We start from the raw sequence: 20,525 nt of genomic DNA on the forward strand, positions 1-20,525 counted from the left end.
TACATTCTGCAATGTATGGCTGTGTATCTCTACCTTAGTGACTAAACCTTTTACTAAGTGAAATTCAGCTAACCAGAAGATCACAGAATGGTCTGGGATTCCTTAAAGATCTCCTTATATTTTCTGATGTAAACGAGTTAGCATGGAAATTTTTTGTATAGGTGACAAATTTTAACACTGGAAAGCAATTCATCATTAGAAGGAAGTTTTCCAGTGCCTTTGCATTCTGGGGAAGTCCTATAAACAAAAACACTTTGTACAACGAAGACTGTAAAACTAAAAATCATGAAATGTTAACAGCATTACCATCAAGCAGTTGGATCTTCAGGTTTGGGAACCTGTATGGCATACGAAGACAAATATTTATTGCGCAGCTAGGAGTAAGCATATTCACTCCCTTTTTTCCTCCCAGTTCTCAGGTAAGGATTTGCACTTGTCTTGAGCTGATTGCACAGAACTATCCATTGTAACACCAAGACATCATTCCTCATATTTAAAAAAGAGCAGGATTCTTAATATACAGGGATAATTCCAGTATTCTTTAAGTGCCTTCATATTCCCCAGCTCTGCTTTAAGTGACAAAATTATCCAAAAAGTCTTTTTACAGATGGCAAACTCTGCACTAAACATTTAGAGTTAGTTTTTACCGTTTGTAAGAGCAGTAGAACACATGTTCTGCTGTTCCATACTGTGAGTACTGATGTACCCAGAGCTCTTCCAGAAGCAAATACTGCTAGAGGAAGGAGTGCAGAGCAATTAACCTTACAAGAGTTAACAATTCAGAAATACACTCAGAAATTTCTGGCTGTGGCTCTCATTTTTCTACCCGGACAAAAAATTTATGGATTGACTTTAAGAAAGCTGAAAGTTATTTTTACTTTGTGCATAGAAAATGCAACTTTGAAGCTATTTTAAGCTATTTAAAAAATAAGAACGCCATTCAAAAGCATTACAAACACTGAAATGCAATATAAGCAGCAGTTGCACTAGCTAAAGGCTGGCCAGCCACCTCGGCTGGAACAAGGAGTTCCATTCCATTCTTCTCTTTTGAGAAGAGAAACAATCCCATTATATGTTTGTTTACAATTCTGTCACTCAGATCCCAGAAAAATAATAGCAGGCATCAGAAATAAACATGCTGATTTATACAGGTTTTTCATGGAACATTGGGCTGAGGAATAGATTTCAGATTTCCTGATGAGATGGTGTTGAATGATGCAGATTTAATTTTATCACTGATTTCCAGGCAGCTTAACCACAAATTGAATCACGCCCTTGTTTAAGCCTAAAAGTGAATGACCATTAAGAAAATGCAGCTCTTACTTACTGCTAAAAGTTTGTCTCCAATCTGAAGTTTGCCATCTTTATGTGCTGCCCCACCTTCGATGATTTTGGTTACATAAATGCTGTTGTCCCCAGGTATATGCTGATTTCCTACACCACCAGCAATACTGAAGCCAAGACCTGCTTAAAGATAAAGGCAATACTCAAGAAACCTTTTTTGTATTCACTGGATTTAAATTCTTACATAAATAATAACACTCCTTGTATGACACAAATATATATAATATCAGGGCCTGGCTGAAGTAATTTGGATGCTTTTTCAAGTGAACTCCATAATTTTCTAGAAAATAAAGCTCTAGAAAAGATGTAACATGTACACAAATTCTGAAAACCAAAAGCTAGATCATTTACTTCATGCTTTGTGAAGTATGGGAACAGCAGAGCTGTAAGTATTACCATGTTATAGCATCTATATATTTATAGACATACTGTCCAGTCATTATCTCTCAAGCATCCTTACTAGATAATCCAATTAAATATTTTACTCCAATTTTAATGTACTTAAAAATTACTAGATACAATCAGAAACATTCTTACCATTTAAAAGAAAACATTTTTATCATTTAAAAGAAAACTTTGCATTCTACAAGAACAATTACAATTCTATCCTTCTTATAAAACACAAACTTTATATTTCCAACGTACCTTTGGGGCCTTTCACAAGTTTGATTTCCACTATTTTTTCTGTGACTGGTTTTCTTCTTTTGACATACAGTCGTACAATTGATCCCGCTTCTTTCAATGCTTCCACTGCTTTGCTGTGTGTCACATCCCGAACATCCACCTCATTTACTCGTAGGATACAATCGTTAACCCTGGAGACAGCAACAATCATACTCAGCTGCTGTTTTACAGCAGAGTGCACACATTAGGAGCCTAATGTTTTATCTATAATACATTAACATACATGTTAAGACATTACAATACGGAGATTTATCTGCAAAATTCTACTTATTCAAGACAATACCTTAAAATTAATTATTAGTGCTTAAAAATAAATGAAGGATCACTAGAAGACATTTAAGAGGAATATTTAATTCACAGCTGAAGAGGGCGCCTTATTATATGTGCCTCATTTTGAGGGTGTTTTGAACAGATGTTTGTAAAAATTACCTTTTGTTTACAGCTATAAAAAAGAATTTAAAAAATCAAAACCTAGAAGGCACACAATGAAAACACACTAAGTTTTAAGCCATGCTATGAACAAGTCAATCTTGCTTTTTACAAGCAGTTTAAGTGTTGGCCTTCCAGTCCATTTAACATTTTGCTGCAACAACACTGAGCCCTCATTACATGAAGGGCAAAGCCAGGCCCACCTGTCACCATGTCCTGCCAGATGTACCTCTGACAATGGCCAACAAGCTAAAATGAAGACTTGAAATAAGCTCATTAGGACTAAAACCCATAATACATCAGGTATTTGCACATGAAATGATGGGGAAAGTTTTTGGAAGAAAAAAAAAATAGTTCTACAATCACTGTGGATGGGTATCTTTGAAAAATTAAGACACTGAATTATTACAAAGCATAAAAAAAAGGTTGTTAATAAATTCAACTACAAGGTGGATCAGAAAATCCACACATGGATAACCAAGAGTTACCTATGCTATCTGTCTACGCATTTTCTTAAACTAAGCACTATGAAACATATGGCATAATAAATTTACACCACAGAATAGAAAAAGTTCACTTAATTTTCCTAAACTGCAGATATTAGTCTGGGACACACATACTGATCCACTCAAACATTCTTCATTATTTACAAAACACTTCTGTAAGGAAAACCTATTTAACATTTAATGTGGGAGGATAAAACTATTAAAAGTAACAGAAAATTTTCTATCTACTTTTTGAAATACAGTAACAGCACTTAGTAACCCAACACAGAAATTCATCCTACCGTAATCTTCCATCCTGTGCAGCTGCACCGCCGGCTATAATTTTTGTAATGAAAATACTTGCATCATCCCCAATATGTGGGTTGTCTGTACCACCTGCAATGCTAAAGCCAAGTCCTGAATTTCCCTAAAGATAGAGGGGGAAAAAAATTTGCACATTTATTTTTTGAGGAAAAGGTATTCTGGTGTATTTGATACACTATAGAACCAAATCTACATAATTTTCAATGGTAACAAAAATATTCAGAGATAGTTTGAGCAGTATGCTACATATATCTTCTATGAAAATGAGTAAAATTATATCTTACATACAAGTAAGAACATAAGTCACTATGTAACTCACTATGTAACTGTAACAGAGTTCCAGCCCCACAGCTTTCTCATTCAATTTGATAGAAGAATTTATGTAGTTTATCTCTAGTGTGCTAGATATTTCAGATTATTCATACAAATATTTGCTCCTCATTAAATTATTAGTGACACATTATTTTTTCCCAGAGGAAACCCTTTCAACAGCTTGTGTCCCACCTCTAATATATTCCCACAGATGCAGAGATTCAGACTGACATTTTTCTCTTTAACATTAACTGCAAGACCTCTTCACCCTCTCAGTAACCACCAGAACTGCATAGGCATTAGATACAATGATTTCTTCCTGTCTTATTTTTAATAGTGCACCTTAAGTGAACCAAGCTAATATATAAATATATATATAATATTATTGTATATATATATATTATATTATATATATTATATGATAAAAGCCTATGGAAAAACAGCAATATAGGAGATTAAATCAGAATCTGCATTGTTAGTGTCTACAAGTCTAGGTAGCAACATTAAAAGCAGGATGTCTTAGAGGAGATCATTCCCCCATTTTACTCTCAATGGTCAAGGATATTAATAAAACTTTCAATTCCTGCTTAGTAACTGAATATAATTTCTTTTTTCATTAGGTTAAATAATCTCCCTAAAATAAAAAAGAGTAAGAATTGGTTTGGATTGCTATTTTTCATATTAAAGTGTCATAAATCCCATTTCAAACAGAGTATAGAGGACATTTAGCATGTTACCCGTTCAAGAGTAATTTCTTCATACTCATAATCTGCATCCGTGCCATTGACCTATAAAAAAAAGAGAAGTGAGGCTTACAGAGAATACTACACTTAACACAACCCAGTTTGCTTGGCTGGCAGTTCACTGCCACCAAATCTCAGCTGATCCACAGTGACCACCGGGCTCAGAGGGCACACACGATTTTCACACCACTCTGTATTTGTGAATCAGACAAGCTTTAAAAGTTGCCTGTTCAGAGAGCAGACTGCTCTACACAACTAGTGCTAGGCACAGGCCCTCTGTTTCTGATTGGCAGAAAGAAAAAATGCACTTGAGATTCTCAGATGTTCCTCAGGCTATACAGCAACACGAAACTGAGAAAAAAGAAAGAGGATGTGGATAAAGAATTGTAAGGAAGAACAGAGCAACATTTTCCTATTGTTGTTCCACACTGAGCAGAGAAAAATCCAAGACTGATGCCTTATATCACCTTCTCATAACAAATGGGTAAGACCCTCCTAAAGTAACATTTAACAACTGTTTATGCTACTATTTATCATGTGACATACATACATAAAAAGTTCAGCATTTTAAGATAGGGACAAAAAGAGGAGAAGAGTTTAGAAGAACACTTTATAAAGCTTGATAAAAAATTGAAATCCTAGAAAGAAGCCTTGTCATCCTCTGGTTAAAAGGATACCCACATTCTTTGCTACCTACAGAACAAGAATCAAGGAAAGAATCAAATACCAGAAGCAAAAAAATATCATAATTAAGCAAAATTAATTAAATAACAAATTCTTAGTCAAATTTAATATTCAAAAGTAAGCTTTTTTACAAGATATCTTGGAACTCAAATACTTTCCTCCACAGTTACCTACAGTAGCTACAGACAACTCCCTATTTCTAGACTTTTAGGATGAAATATTTAACAAGGTAAGAAATAACATTTATACTATTATTTTACAAAGGACTTTGTCTATTCTTAAGATACAGAATATCTGGTAAGACTTCTGTAGTCTTAACACACTAAAGATAAACACGTATAGAAAAAAGCATTTTAAAATCTGACCATTTTCTAGCAGAGAATTTAAAAAGGGAGGTTAATTCACCACAAATAAAATTAAGATCAAGCTATTTCCTTCCTCCTATGTCTATTTAATATATTTAAATGCTCCAGAAGCTGGCAATGCCATTACTTCTGCAGGCTGTCTAATATCAAGCTTTTTTATCCCTCACTCTCTAATTATATCTCCCCTTAATATAATAGAAGCCATATCCATTCCACACATAACAGATGATCATCTTTGAAAAGTATCTCAAAAATGATTATGTCCTTAGCAGTTTGTTCAGTGGAAAAGATACGGTGCTTTTAACACATGATATTTCTCTTTTAAAAAGGGATGAGGTCCTGACCTTCTGAATACTGGAAACTGGATCTATTGCTACACCAACACAAAAGAAGCCACTGTGATCAGAAAGTTTTTATGGTAGCTTAGTCCTTGGGCTGTTATCTACAGGAATGACAACATGTGCTAATTGAAGCAGTCACCCAGCATTACAGTACCTGCAAAAGGTTCATGATGATTGATCAGTGTGCAGTGTGCAGCACTCTTTTCTTTTTTATTAAATAACAAAGTTGATTAATCATTTCCCTATTCACTGCCATTACAGAAAACAAAGCTGATCCTAATATATTTAAACAGTCTCTTATTTCAATGTACAAGGCTCTGTAATCCAATTTAAAATATCATCTAGATAAACAGGAGCAAACAAAAACCTCCATAATTTTTATCTTCTCCTTTAGCTCAGTTCTATACTCACTCTCTTTTTTTTTTGAAAAATTACCTTTGAATTTATTCATCTAACAAACCAAACATTAGCAGAGACAAGGATCTATTACCTGATAAAAATCACTGACATAGTCTATCTTTTCCAAGCTTTAAAGGGATCTCAGACCCATGAAGCTAAGCTTTATTTGCAGTCCTGGATGAAGGACTTTCTATATAAATGTTGTAATTATGCCTGACAAATTAAAATCTCAGCCTCTATACAACTACACTTAGTACCTTAATGCTTCAAACAGAAACAACTCCTTTTCATGAATGTTTAGAGCACTAAAACATTAAGTATAGCCACTGCATGAAAAAATGCTTTAAAGAGCAAATGGCACATTAAATATTAAAGTATCTGCCTGTACAGTTGAAGAAACAGATTGTTCTCTGAACACTGCACCTCTAGAACCTCAATTGTGTTTTGCACTGTCACACACTGGTACACAGCAAAATTCCCACCTGCAATCTGCAACATTTGCTTTCATGAAGCATTTAAGGAGTTTAATAACTATCATGAGAGCTGACGAAATCAAGTACCATCAGAGAGATAAAATAGGTCTTCTTAAACAGCAACAACAGGCATACACAACTACATTCATAAAACATGATTTAAAGTTATAATCGAAAGCAAGTGTGGACTTACATATGTTGAAGTCTCCAAAGAATCTGTATTCACCAGCACTGGAGGGGGATTTGCCTTTAAAAATGAAGGAAAAAAAAATTACAAAGCATAAGAAAATGCTATTAATCCTAATTTTACAGCATTTAACTTTCTCAAAGTTCTGTTAAAAGGTAGCTTGACCTTGAGAATCTCAAAAGTGACCTTCTGAAACACTTGCTACTGTACTGGACAAATTGCTTCCCTGACATAAAACCACACCATTAGGGAAGTCTGAGATCATATTTAATATCTAAGTTTTGACATTTATTACCTTGTTTTTCAAAAGAAAACCTGAGTCATGCTAGCATTTGGCATGATACCCCAGTACTTGTGGTATGATATGCAGAGGTTGTTCCACCACTCAGTATCTCAAAACCAGTTTTTGGTGGATTCGATTTCCCTTTCTTCCCATCAGGAACAGCCACTACCCTCCCTCCACAAACTGCAAAATGGAAACCTGCAGAAATGCATCTTAAGCAAGAAAGGACCTAGAAAACTGACTAGCAAAAGCAAACCCACAGCAAACATTCATTTACCATAAAGCAGCACATGCTTCCATCATAAAATTGTTAAGGATTAACAAGCAGCAGTCAGAGATTATTGCCACAGAAAGCTGAAATAATATTAGCATTTTTACAAGCCAGGAACCAGTAGAGTAAGTTTACACTTTTAGTCTCATACCACTGAGAATTTTTCTGTGAAAAATGTGGTTTCAACTGAAAGAAAATCCATAGGAATTGATGGCATTTCTCAGAAATATTTCTAAATAAACAGATTTCCCATTTATCCATCAACTATCTGCCTTTAAAATAGGCAGCTTCTAGTCTGCTCTAGGAACATAAGTAAAACAAACAAAGAGTGTCCAGATATATTCCAGACTCCAAATACTGCTAATTATTAAGTTCAGTGGCATTAAACAAAGTTAATCTCCTTATTGCTTTAATGAATCTGAGGGGGCTTTCAATACGTGTAAAAATTATCTTTAAAATTAAGACATTCCTTTTTTAATCTCCTAGGTGTGTGTGTGGAAATAAATTTAGGGATAATTTAATAGGCTGAAAAAAACCCAGTATTAAACTCATGCAAAGATAAAGTTAAGAGCTACAGAAACATGACAATTGCATTAACCTATTCATATTCTTGCATTTTTGTTTTATTACTATGACAGCAACATATTTCCGAACAATTTATGATTTTAAAAGCTCCCAAACCTAGGAAGTGATGACTCAGAAGTGCCTTTCAAAAGACTGAGATGAATAATCTCCCACTATTAGACAAGAGACATCAATCTGCTATTAAGTGTCAGAAATTAAGCCTGTGTCACTTTATAAGTACTAAAATCAGGTGGGACCTACACACATTAACAGAGCAGACAATTAAAAGTAAGAGGAAACAAAAAGGATGACATATATGACTGTCAAAATGCCATCAAAAGCCTTTCTCACCCAGCAATTCTCTCAGTAGAAGCATAGGCACACTTCATGCAGTGAAGACATTAAGCATTACTTATTAACGTTAAGTTAATAAAAACCTCTGTCAAAACAACACTATCCCTCACAACCATTTTCTGCCAATAAGTTAAATTTCCTTTTCTGCTTCTTATTCAAGTGCAGGTTCTATTAAAATATAAGTAAATTAAAAATAAGATCCTATACTAAAAATCCCAGTCTATTATTCATCATCATAATTTATTGTTAAGGTTACAGTAAATATAGTCAAACCATAGGTTTTTATGGTTTTGCTCAGAAGAAAGCAAGGTTTAATTCCTCAGACATGTTCTTCTCACTATATTTTGGAATGTATTTTTATTTAATATTAGGATTTTGCAACATCCAATGATATTCAACATACACAGTTGTTTTCATGTTAAAAAAAAACAACAAACTAAAACCAAATTTGCTGTTAGTAGGTGAGGTTTGTTGAACAGAATGTTTGAGATACGAATCAGCCAACGAGTGCAAAAACCCTTCTGTAAGTTAAAAGGTTGTTCCTAACACTCCTATGTTCATCCAAACTCTCCATCAAGAAGCAGCAATTTACCATCTTTTTCAAAGATGAATGAGAAAATCTGTACCAGGCATTCCAAAGGTACTATCTGGACATGGTTGCACATGTCTGTCCACCTCAAATCTTGATGTGGGCAGAATCCCCCTATTAGAAGGGAGTATTTCTAAAACTAATCAAATTTCTAGTTTTCCTAATGGAAGAAGTACAGGTGACAGATTAAAACAAACACACATCTACTGGAAATTGCACTATAAAACAGGCAACTGAAAAAATTTTTGCTAATTATGGATTATGTAAAAATCAAAAACTCAGCAAAGACGAAGATTTTCACCTTCTGCAGTTTAGTCAAGGAGCCTGAAAGTAAAAATTAAAAAGAAAAAATACTGATGTCCATACAACAAAAATTTTCAAGTAATATTCTGGATAGCTTCACTTCCTTTCACATCTAATAAATATCTGTCACTAAACAATTCCAAAAATTGACCCATCTTTTCAGAAGGTGTGCACTCATCATTTCAGAGTTCTCCACTGAAACTTACCATAAAGTTACAAAAAAATAAAGGTAGAATGATAATCTATTTGCAAGAATGTAACTGCTGTCTGTCCTGGACTGTTCCATAGTTTGCCATGCTACAGTCACATATTCCAAATTACATGGGAGATACTAACATTAACTCATGTTATTGCCTTCACTTCTGTTGACAGGGTTTGATTTTGTTTTGTGGGGCATATGGACATTATGGCACCTAAAGGATGAAGGCTCAGAACGGAAACACATTTTATGAGCCAAATATGTTAGGAATGGAGAGTTAAAAAGATCTCTTTTGTATTCTAAATGCCCCCCAAAACATTAAACCAACAAATGAGTGGAGCACATGAGAAACACCATGCAAGTGCAACTGAAGAAAGACATGTAGTAAGTATTTCTAGGAGATGAGAAAACATTTTCTTTATAAATTAAGCAATAACGCCTTAGTAAGGGTGAAATGGCTCTAAAGTTATTACGTGAACACAAAATATCATATTGGTTCTTTACATTATTTTGGTTATTTTTATCTTAAGTCACTTCAATATGAAAATATAAATATTTAAATGTACTAAAAGCTGTCACAAAATGAACAAAAAATACAGTGAAATTCTAATGGATTTAACAGTTCACCTCAAACCTGAGTGTGGAGTAGTAAAAGGAGTATTTCAACATAACAACAAAATAAAATAAAGAAATAAAAGTTGAACAAATTTAATAAAACAAAACAGAATAAAAACCTGTGGTATGGTGGATGGGATGGTCTCAGCAGGGACTGGTGGGACAGGGATCACAGGGACAATGGGAGAAGAGGAAGGAACAGCTTCTGTGGGCTAAAAATCACCAACAAAATGTCAAAAATAAGGAAAACTAGAAAAACAGTTTTAAACAAACAAGACTCAAATTTAATAGCTTAAAAAACTATGAACTAGCACATGGATTTGGAGACTTAACTACAACACAGACACTCCCCTTGACCCACACTGTTCATGGCAGCACATTGCCAGCACTGCCCTGATGGCAAGGAACCCAAAGTAGCTGAGCATGCCCACGTGGGTTATTCACACCAAGGCACTCCCCCCTTGCAGCACTGAGACTTTGGGGTCAAACAAAAAAACCTGCTCAGGTCAATGGACAGACTCATGCTTTTTGTGGGCTGGTTTCACAACAGAATCCAGAAGCAGGGGCTGAAGTTAACAGCACTCAAATCTAATATTCCTCTTTGATAAAGAGGAAAGATGAAAGATCAGAAGTACCTCATGGTTTCTAAACTTAGCAAAAATCAAAGAAAACCTTTTAGTCGAATGCATGGAAGGTCCTAAAACAGATTCAATTTACTTCTCAAAGATCTTCACATAGGTTTACCAAACATCTGCAGACTAGGAGAATTTTTGTCTTAGGAATCTTCATTAAAATAATAACCAGGAAACCTACTGACACTTAAGCTGCAAGGGAATAAGATTCCAAACAGCATTTTAGGCAAAACATTGACTCAAATATTTTTGAGATGTTCACATACTGGTTGTCAACAAGCTGTCAGCAACACAAACTGCTGGCAACTATCATCAGCATTACAAGCTGAACAGCAGATCAAAGCTCTTGCAATTTAGTTGTTCCAAGACATTCTTGTGATTTTGAAAAATAATGAAGCATAATGACTAAAGAAAATATTATATCCCAAAAGTGAACAAAAACCCCAGAATATAAGAGTATTAACTTTTAAAAAGTTTGAGATATCTTAAAATACAAAGCAGCATACATCAACACCAGCCACATAATTAAAGAGTAATAGGAAATAATACTATTTGCATTAACAGTCCAAGAACAGCAAGACATATTAAATGTACATATGGTATTTCAACAGTTTTTTCAGCTCAAAGTCAATCCACTCAAAATAAAAGCTGGTGAAAAACACTGCAATTACAGAAAGATGGAAGAACAAAATATATTTGGTATCTTGAGAGGTAATGCTAATGTCATTAAAGCATTCTTACATCTACAGACTAAAGCACAATATTTCAAGTGTTTAAAAAGAGGAAGGTGAGGAGAATCTAAATTGGTCTAGAAAAATATTAATATGCCTTTTGAAAAGGATGCAGGAAATGCTTAGTGCAATAAACCTGTGGGTACTCAAAAGAACAACATAGCCTTTAGGTGACAGATCAAAGTAAACAGCTCAAGCAACCACTTGGCCCTACACATGCCAAAAAATGAGGCACATCTTTAAGTCTGCCTTGTTGCAAAGTAAGTAGCTTTCAATGTAGGTACACACTAAAAATCCTATAAGCCAAAATTTCAGATATACTGCATACCAAAATACAACACAACACTAAGACTGAACAGCTAAGCATTAGCTTTACAGTTACACTACTACAGTAAGAGAAGGTTAAAACTCAATTGAACATGTTCTGAGATCCTGACCGTTCACTTCCCTGACTTTCCACCTGGCGAAAAAAATGACCACTGCTGCAATGGACTTCCTTATGGGACAAACAACCTGCTCCCCTCTCTTTGCACCAAATGTCAGCTTTATTTTTCTGATTCCTTTCTTTTTCCAATTCCTAACTCTCTCCTGTCTACATGTTTCTCATCCCCAAGTGCTTCAAAAACCCTCCTGACCAGTTTTAAATTTCAGCCTCATTATTTTAAAACTGACTTTGTTCATGGTACTGTAATTCTGCCAGGGTCAAGTCTCATAAATTATTCATACTGTCATTGTATTTTCCCTTTGTGCTATTGGTTTAGGATCCAGTGAACCTTAAAAGCTCCCTGCTCCTCCAAGCATCCTGACAGTGTTCCTGTAGAGCCACCTCCACTACCATGCGGACAAGGAAAGAGACAACAACACTGGCAACCACTTTCAAAGCATATGCAAATCCAAGTGAAGGCAAGACTGTCTTCACTCGAATTTTTCATAGAATACATTGAGCTGATGCAGGCACTTTGGCAACCACAACGAAAGACAATGCAGAAAATTAAAATATTTTCAATCATTAGATAAAGAAGACCTAGAACTTCCTTATAACAAAAGAACCATGATTTTATTTTATTAAGATACACAATCAGCCTGCAAATGATTATATGCTACAGGTACCTGTGACAGCACCTGAATAAGATCCCAGAGTACCATCTCAGCACTCTGCTTTCCAGGAATTTTCAAGAAACATTTACAATTTTAGGAATTCTCCTAACATACACTGAGGTATTCTGACAAATAAAAGCTTATTCCCAAAATAGCATTCAATAAAGATATCTGACTAAAGCATTTAATGATTGTGGTTTAAACAGATACAAATCAATATAAAACAGAAATAAAGTAGCAGGCCAATTCAAAGCCATCTTTTGAATACATATGAATTACAGCACACAATTAAGATACATTATTATATGTAGGAATGCATGACTTGAACTATAACTCACTTGAACAGATCTGCCAGCCTAAATAAATGTGCTAAAACTTACAATGAAAAGTCATTCTGCTACAATAGTAAAAAAAAATAAAAAAAAAATGTGATATTTATCAAAGTATAATGATGGACTTGAAAATTTATATTTAAAAAAATCATCTACTTGGTATGTTTATGAAAGCTAAGATAACAATGCCTTTAAGTGATCAACTGAGTACCCACAAATCTAACAACATCCAGATGTTGTGAAAAGTAAGAACACATACATTTTCTTGTGTTTAACTCACACACAGCAAGTCCTTCAGTGAGGAAATACCAACTACTGTGTAGGTAAATCAGAGCACCATAGACATCCTCAAGGAGACCAACTAAGCCAAATTCTATAACACTGTTAGTAAACAACGAAAAGATACACTTTGGAGAACAAAAATCAAGCAAACTAAACTTTCTTCGCTTTCAAGAAATTACTGTAAAGCCCCATATTGTATAAAGTGCAGCAGCTTTCACTGGAAAACATGAGAACAAGTATTCCTTTGCCAATCTGATTTCAATAATTTCTACTTTGATTGCTAGCAATAAAATACAAAAGAAAATTAAGTAAGGAAGTCATTAGAAACAGCAGTGATAAAACTACAGAAAGAAAAAAATGCAACATACTTTCTACAGTTTGCACAGAAATGCACATCTCCAAACACACAGTGCAACACCTACCTTTCCTAAAGAGCAATTAGAGCATGAGCCATCAGACACCCAACCACTAGCAGCTTTTACTTTTGCTGTGCTTTTTGTAGGGCTCTTTTTTACACTGTCCCGTAGGTTTACAAATTTCCCTCTGTGTTTGGCAGACACGGGCAGCGTGGAGGAGCTGAAAGGTGCCCGAGTGCTCGATGGCCACTGCGGGTGCCGGAGCTGCTGCCTTGGCTGCATATGAGGATTTTGATGTATTTCCATTCTTGGGCTCCTCATTAAATCAGAGCGCTTGAGTGTTCCCATCTCACCACCACGAGTAGTCATCAAAGTTGCAACACTAAGAGTTGTTTTTGCAAAAAAAAAAAAACAAAAAAACCCCCCAAAAAACCCCCAAATACCAAAAAAACCCACCAAATGAAAAAAGAAAACCTAACCAAACACCCAACCAAACTATGAAGGGAAAATAAATGAAAATATTTCTTCCTGAGGAATTTAAAAATATGTTTTCTATATTATGGTCATAGGAAGAAACCCTACATGCTCTGCATTAGCTAGGTCTGTATGTTGTGTGCTCTCTCACTCTATTTAAAGAGCACCATTGAACCACCGCACAACAGTCAATTTGCTGGGCATAAATAATCAATGCAATGCACAAATTATTGAACAGAGGTCAAAAGTCATCTGACTATTATAAAGAAGCTACAAAAGGTTATTTTTTCCATAAACTCCTACAACCCCTTAATTTTTCCCCATTTTACCGGCTCAAAATTTCTCCAAGGCTTAGATCTAGAATTTTTTTAAATTCTTCTGCTTTTCTGAATGCTTCATGGGGGCAGGAAATTAATGAATTTACAAGAAGTTTACGGTGAAAAGTAAATGAATTGTGAATGGGAAGATACATTGTACAAGATTAAAACATCAAAGAACATCAATTCCTTAATACCATAATAATAACAACAAGAATTACTTTGTGTTAATAATTTTAAGTGTTGTATTTCCCTGAAATGCAGCAGCACCAGGAAACCACAACTTTCAGGCACACACTGTTTAAAAGTCGGGGTATTTTTAATCTAGGATATTTAAATGAACACGAGTTTTTTTATTATTCATTAAATTTTTAATGCTAAGGATGCATGATCTCTGTATTACATTTTTATTCCAATATTCAAAATAAAAAACCTCCAAAATCAATCCTTCCCCCATTCCCCAAAAAAAGTACAAAAAGAGGAACTAACTTGATTTAATCACAATGTTGAATATTTAACTTTACCAGCCTATTTTTAATTCTAGAAAAAAAGAATGGTCAAAGGTCATTTCCCAACATCTGTATGAAAATTGACAGCTAAACACACCTATAGTCCCAGCCTTACAGAGGAAAGAAGTGGGCTCAAATCAGTGGCCACAGAGTTTTCTCAGCAGGGGCACACAACCAGCATCTGCACAATGTGCACCACCTGCCTCTTGCACAGGGAGTCTGTTCTAGGAATATGCTGTGGATCTCAATTTCTGGTGCTGGGTATGATGAGAATGAAGGGCACCAGCCCACAGGAAACACAACTTGATTCAGTCAGCTGCACTGTATTTAGATAACATGCAGAGATTTCATCACTTCACAGCATTAAAACATAGTTATTCTTCATCTTACATTACACCTTCCTACAGTAAATGTGAATATTTAAAGTATGAGTCAGCAGAATTTTTATACACAGAATGGAATACAGACCTAAGTACAAACATTTCCACTTATTTATAGCATGAATATTAAGAGATAAATAGGTACTGACAGATGCTCCTCTAATCACCAAGAGCTGCCATGTCTCATCTTCTATCCAGAAGGGATGTGATCAAAAGTTGCAGAACATATCATTAATGCAATATTCATAACACAAAGACAGAAATGTTTCTGGCCAGTGACAGAAACCAGAAACATGTTGGCCACACCAACATCCTCAGACTTGTGCAGGCACATGGCAGGAATGTCTTTGGCTTGTGAAGCATTTGGGAGCTGGAGGACTGAGTCCCTCTAATACAAGTGGGCAGGTACACCCAAGATGGTCTGTTCCAGAGAGCCCAGGAACCTCTAGATTTTGAAACTGAAGGGCAAAGGCAGAGATGAAGATAAGCATGTTGTGAATTTGCATGAAGGCAAATAGTTCAAAACCAGCACATCATAACCTTTTCTCCTTTGAGCAATGTTCACAGCTGCATTAATGCTGAGCAGCTCTGAGGCACGTTCTCCAGCCTGCAGGGATTACTTGGATGGAGCTGTCTTGTGCTGAAGCTCCTGTATCAGTATCCTCTTTGGCAACAGCGTGCTAAATGGCAGCCTTTGTAGACCACAAACATTTCTTTTCCAGAGACATTCAAGACTTCTTGAGGTTTAGCAGGATGCGTTTATGCCATCCATTTTACTTCAATATCAGTACCCACCATGACATTGCCTAATTATTAAAATGTAGTAAAGAAGCAGAAGAGAGGAATGGGGTATAAGGCTTTTCTCTTGCATACATAATAAATCCCAAAATACATGATGTTCCAGATTCAAAAGGAACATTTTGTTCCTGGAGGCATCAACTTTGTTGAAAATACATAGACCAAGTAGTGTGTTGATTAAAACAAAATTAAATTAGCTTTTAAGAGTGCTAAGTAAGAAAACTGAGGGCAAGGGGAAGAGATGCTGAATATCACATTCTTGGAAACTCAGCTGTCTGAGTTTATATTCTCTTCCAAACAGAAAAGGGGAAGACACAGTGCAAAAGATGGGGCAAAGGAATTCACATATCTGCAGTGTGCTTCCAGACCTTTTGACTTCAGCAGCAAAAGAACGAACATGATGCAGCAGAAAACTGCTAAGGGCATGATTTTATTTTTTTTGGCAGTCATCATGCCTTTGGTCCCTGAGATGATATCAATAAGGTATCAACAATTAAAAGAAAACAAAAACTTGAAGACAATTATAGTTCCAAAAGCAACAGTCCAAGCACCAAAACACAGTCAAGGAACAAGAAATACAGGCAAAATACCTAATCTATGCAGGGCTACACACTGTGCCTTGAGACACTCCAGCGAAAAATCTCAGGCTGAATTGAAATTTCAGTGGTATGCCAGTACAGAAAGTGACTACTTCAGCATAATCAAAGTGTAGTAATGCTTATATAGAACAACCATGGTGTAAACAAAATGAAAATATAACAAAAACAAAAAACCAAAACAAAACAAAAAATCAAACAAAAAAAAAAAAAGGGAAGATAAGAATGTTATTAAAAATTATTAATCAGATATTTGAGAGGCATGGGATCAGTCTTCCCACTTATGTTCACATTTAAGGTAAGGCAGAGTCTGCCTTGGAACCACACTGGTAGAGTAAAAAAACTCTTGCAAAGCAGTGGGACACACACACACACACACAACCCAAAGCTAGAAAACAGTTGTGTAAGCTGAAGCTGCACAGGCTTGGCAGATCATCTTTTGACTGCAGAAAGCAAGTGTTCTCTGCAGACTGTTTAAATTACTAGCATGAGCTGCTGTGCTCTAATATCAAGTGCTAAGTGATTTTTCATAACCAGAGGGGGTTCAGGATCAGGTTGTGCTTTCATATTAAATACCAACTCTGAACCATTTGTTGGTAACACAAAGCTGAATCATCAATATTTTATTCTCTAAATTACTGCATCAAATACACAGTGCACACTTTGCAGCAATCTGTTAAAGTACCAGCAATCTTCTATAAGTAGTTTTTCTTCAAGAATCATTTTCTATCCACATTCTCTACCACCCACTCAACAGCTGAATAACAACAATACTCGTACAAAAAGAAAATAGTACTAATATTTCACCAGCAATGTCTTCTGCAAAGATCTTTTTTAAAGCTTTGATGACCAACTTTTATGACTTCAAAAAGCAATTCTAATAGCCAGAAGAATACTCCAAAAATAGTTTCGTGCTTCACCCTTCCTACTGCCTTTGAGCAGATACTACAAAATCAGAAACTTCTGTTAATATGACTTCACTTGATGAAAACATTCATCACCTCTTTTTGAAAGTAGGAAACAAAATATCTTCCAAAGTGCACAAAAGTTTAGAAGTGATAAAAAACTATTTTGATCCAATACCCACTGACAAAGCTGAATTTAAAAGGCATAGGTTCTTTCTAGAGACATTTAGTTTAAGGTCTGGCAGTGTAGTTTTGTATCTTTTCTCTGAACTACATCCTAGGATGCCACAGGACATGTCACTAGTGAAGTGTGCTATTTTAAGAACTTTGCATCCATCCTCCTCAAGATCACAAAAGTCAATACTCATCTAAAAACACCTCCAGGGATTTACAGACTGTTTCATGGAGTCTGACAGTGACAAGAATAAGGCACAACTGCCTTTTCATTCCCAATCCATGCTATCCAAGTGTGCAGCCCAGAGGATCTAACTGAACACACAGCTAGCACTGAACTCATGCACCATCTCTGTCCTATTCCTCCCTAAGTCAGTGCCAGCCTGTGGCCTTGGCAGGTCCTTAGTACCACAGTGTGACTTGTGCTGTTAAGCCATAAATTTAAAGACATGCATGTTTTTCCTGAGTGTACTTCTGAACTATTTTAAACAAAATGAAGCGTCAAGAGCATTTGAAAACGAAACACAACACAAGTATTTTCCTACAGCCCCAACTTGCCAGTCCCAAAGAAATCAAATAAAAAATTACCAAGTTTCACAAGAACTAAAACCATGTAAAACTATCTGAACATAAACAATCACATTTCAAGCCAAGTACTGAAGAATGTATCTGAATTTTGAGAACGGCACAGACACAAGCCCTAATTCAGGCCAGGCAGGAGTCCTGTCATTGTTGGTAAGCCAGTAGAGACCGAAATATGCTGAATACACAGAATAAGAAGCAGAACCGCCAAACAAGACAATACCATTAACAGAAGAGCAATTCGCCATTACCTGACATGGGGAAATGGTAAGCTTAATCAGGATACCCTCAATCCATGGGTGGTTAGGATTAATCCTCCTAACATTCTGCACTGATGCAAAGATAACTTTGGGTTTCTGATTTGTGTTTCTGACTTCTTACTCTTTCAAGGGCCCTTGTTGTACCTTGCCATGATAGAGCAAAGACTGATTACCATGGTGTCCCAAGGACGAAGGAATAAAAACCCCTAGATCTCCACCTGGATGATACCCAGCTCTCTCCAAAGAGAGTTTGGACAGAAAGCACAGCAACAAAGCTGAGTCTGAGCACTGTCAGGGTCTGTCTACATAAAGAGGGGTAAGTTAGTACACAATGGCTTAACAATGAGATTTTGAGGACAGGCAAGTTCATCTTGGAACATCAGTACTGTAACAAAGATATGAAAGTTTCTTTGGATCCCTAAATTGAAAAGACATACCCATCCAGACACTGTGGATTAAAAGGACTAGTCTGAATGCCTGTGACTTCACTTTAGCTCTCACCTTTTTCAGAGTGAAACACGGCTCTTGAAAATCTTATCTATGTGAGCAGACTATTTTAAAGATGCCATTAGCATGCTAGATATTCTAAACTGTAGGGGTTATCTGCTTGCTTGATTTTGTGTTGTTGGGTTTTTTTTTAACTCAGTCAACAAATTGATTCTCTAACCTAGTTTCCTCCTCAAACCCCACAGCATTTTACAATGAACTCAAATGAACTTAAAACTCTGAACTTAATATATAAATAAATAGCTTTGAAGGGGAAAAACAAAGACAGCAGAATATCAGTAAAATCACAGATGGTGAAGATGACCTGAACTGATTTGAAGACAAATACATTGTGTATTTACTCTTTCAATTCTTCATTGCAATCCTTATCTACAAAAACAGCCTAGTGAGGAACAATTTGCACCACAGTTACCCTAGCCAAAGTAAAGCAGCAAAGGCAGTGAGAGACTCTTACTTGCTGAGGTAGACTGTAGCAGAACTAGGGTTTTGTGTATGAGACAAATGGACAAGGCAGAAATTGGCAACCTGAAACTACAAAGCTATCACCAATGCTACTATACAGTATTGTGTGGTTGTTCAATAAGTAAAATTTTCAGGTGCCAAGAATCTCATGCAAATACAAACAGTCTCAATAGAATGGAAGTTTCATCAACCAACCTGTTCTCTCTTAAGATCAAAAACTGGAATCTTGAAGACTTGCCTTTTTATTAAGCATTCAGAAAGACTTTGCTCAAAATAATTTCCTGTCACGTCTCTCAGGGACTGAGTTTAATCTTGGTGATATTCCAGATCCATAACATAAAAAATGTATGCAAACTTAATATTAGTTTTAATAAAACTAACTTGTGGCTTTTGTTTTTCAAATACTAAGCAAAAGTTCAGTACTGAACCCTTAGCAGCAGATTAATTAAAATACAGTCATCTGTATTCACCAAGCAACTCAGCACTCTAAGCTCAAAGCAGAATTACAAGGCTCCTCATTACGTTCATAAGTGCTATTGAGAATGAATTTAATGCATTTAATTTGCAACTTAAAGCAAGGCCTAGAAAGCTCTTTTTAAATAACATCAGCCTTAAGAATAATAGCTTTCATTATAATGCTAATGCGTCCACAAAGAAGCCCAACTAAGGTTTTAGCATCAGAAAGCACTAAGACAAAGAAAAAAACATATTCTAAGACTTTACTATAGAAAAATAATGCAGCTCTCAGGCGTCAATATTTTTGTTTTTGACATTCACAGTAGAAAGCGTATGCTGTGCTAGGAAATTGAGATGTTATTAAATCAAAATATAACATTAAAGGTTGGGTACTTTTTACATGTTTCTCAGAACATATAATTTACAATAATTTTTCAATTATTCAGGAAATAAGTAAACCTAGACAGAATGCCCATTCTGTTACTCATAGTTCATTTAAATATCAGAGAAGTCCTATACTTATCCAGCTCTGATACTGAAAAGCGATCTCACTCAATACTAGAAACATGTCAATTAATTGTCAAAACTATCTCACTACTTTTTTCCAAAAGTTATTTTGTTGGTTTTCTTTGAGTAAATCTTCAAGAACCATTATTCATAACATATGAAAACTTTGCACATGAATTGTCATCTTGTCTAAAATACAATTAGGATAAGAAAGGTTCA

At 35.5% G+C, this 20,525-nt stretch overlaps 1 protein-coding gene across 24 annotated transcripts in view; it reads right to left on the reverse strand.

Annotated features, from left to right (window-relative positions):
* The window catches only part of DLG1 (discs large MAGUK scaffold protein 1), a 147,835-nt gene that overhangs the window by 49,965 nt on the left and 77,345 nt on the right, over positions 1-20,525 (reverse strand). For 12 of the 24 annotated variants that reach the window (XM_086843555.1, XM_086843554.1, XM_086843560.1 and 9 more), the window contains 6 exons: positions 10,068-10,160; positions 6,777-6,830; positions 4,316-4,366; positions 3,245-3,369; positions 1,990-2,159; positions 1,328-1,464 (listed from right to left, as the gene is read on the reverse strand). In XM_086843555.1, the coding sequence (XP_086699681.1) occupies positions 1,328-1,464; positions 1,990-2,159; positions 3,245-3,369; positions 4,316-4,366; positions 6,777-6,830; positions 10,068-10,160 (630 nt within the window). The remainder of the gene's footprint in view (positions 1-1,327; positions 1,465-1,989; positions 2,160-3,244; positions 3,370-4,315; positions 4,367-6,776; positions 6,831-10,067; positions 10,161-20,525) is intronic. The other 12 variants (XM_086843559.1, XM_086843567.1, XM_086843565.1 and 9 more) reach the window with 1 other exon arrangement.

The sequence above is a fragment of the Cyanistes caeruleus genome, chromosome 10 (assembly GCF_971803275.1).
Source record: "Cyanistes caeruleus chromosome 10, bCyaCae1.hap1.1, whole genome shotgun sequence".
In the NCBI taxonomy this organism is placed as follows: Eukaryota; Metazoa; Chordata; class Aves; order Passeriformes; family Paridae; genus Cyanistes; species Cyanistes caeruleus.